Source organism: Octopus bimaculoides, chromosome 8, assembly GCF_001194135.2.
Source record: "Octopus bimaculoides isolate UCB-OBI-ISO-001 chromosome 8, ASM119413v2, whole genome shotgun sequence".
Classification (NCBI taxonomy): Eukaryota; Metazoa; Mollusca; class Cephalopoda; order Octopoda; family Octopodidae; genus Octopus; species Octopus bimaculoides.
The window spans coordinates 58,979,345-58,980,861 of NC_068988.1; the positions used below are offsets into that span (position 1 = coordinate 58,979,345).

The 1,517-nt window shown below is 32.2% G+C and overlaps 1 protein-coding gene across 1 annotated transcript in view; it reads right to left on the reverse strand.

Annotated features, from left to right (window-relative positions):
• The window catches only part of LOC106870929 (membrane metallo-endopeptidase-like 1), a 68,988-nt gene that overhangs the window by 33,769 nt on the left and 33,702 nt on the right, over window positions 1-1,517 (reverse strand). The window contains exon 11 of the mRNA XM_014917171.2: window positions 470-574. Coding sequence (XP_014772657.1) covers window positions 470-574 — 105 coding nt within the window. The remainder of the gene's footprint in view (window positions 1-469; window positions 575-1,517) is intronic.

Sequence of the window (1,517 nt, forward strand, 5' to 3'; positions counted from 1 at the left end):
AAACGATTCCAAAAGGTGATCCTGTACTTTGATCTACGAACAAATGTCGCCGTACACTACTGCACATTGCAGAAATGCAGCCTCTGACGACAAGAACGAAACCGGTCATCGCAAGGACAGCCTCTAAAAATTGAAGGTCGACCCTATCCTGTTTCAGTTGTACCTGTAATTCAAAGGGTCAGCCTTGTCACACTGTGTCACGTTGAATATTCCTGAGAACTACGTTAAGGGTACACGTGTCTCTGGAGTGCTCAGCCACTTGCAAGTTAATTTCACGAGCAGGCTGTTCCGTTGATCGGATCAACTGGAACCCTCGATGTCGTAAGCGACGGAGTGCCAACAACAACAACTCCACCCATTATACAATTAATTTGCAATGTCGATTTCATTCTACCATGCGATCTTATTAATATATAACTGTTCGAACATAATTAAAATATCATTTTGTGCACAATTTATTTTTACTTACCTCCAGTTTATCAAGAGCTTGCTTCATACTCTCTTCATCTAAGAAGCTAGTTTCTGATAATACATATTCCGTAGCATTTATGAGATAGTCTATTATAGACTTGACCTGAATAATAAAGACGAGGTAGAGTAAAGATCCCTGAATATGATCTGTATGTATGCAAGTAATTAGGCAATTATGTATGCATGCATACATCTCTGCTTACACCCATCGACCCATTAATCCATCCATTGATTCATTCACACAGACATATATACATACATACATATGACTCCTTTTTAGAAGTAAGTCACGTGACTTACTTCGTATAGATTCTACGCATTAAGGTTAAAATCAGAGTGTACAAGAGATCGTCGATAAGGTAAGTGATGCCTTCCATTTTACTAATATTGCCTAATGTTAGAATTTATTTATTTAATAACAATATATTTTTATATGTATTTCTATTCATAAAGATATTTACCATCAGTCCATAGATATTATTTTAGATGAATCATACCTTTAACTGGAATGATTAGTATTAAGCATTTACATTTCATTGATTGTACTAACGAGAGTATTCCTATTAGAACTGATATTTTTATTATTTAGTAAGATACGTTTTTATAATCTTATTTTTCTAGAGACCTGAGGAGTGACCATATTTTGAGTAGAATATAATCTTTATCAATTTATTGTGAATTGTACTGGTTTTATCTACTATAATGTGGCCACGAAACGCGCGTAGTCAATACTTTACCTTTTACTTTATCAATTTACGAAGTTGAATTAAACTTTTAGTCTAGTATTCTGTAGATTTTAATGTATTTTATACTTTTCTATTAGATTTTATAGAGTTTTAAATTAGTATTTTGTAGAGTACATTTTTCTGGATGGTCTTTGGTCTCCTTCATTGTGTGAATTGTATATCGGTGGTTCTTCTCCATGTTACATTTATATACATATATTATTTATTATAAAATTAGATTTGGTATTACTAAATTGAATATTCCTTTATGTTTGGAATTTTACATTCCCTAATATTATATATATATATATATATATATAT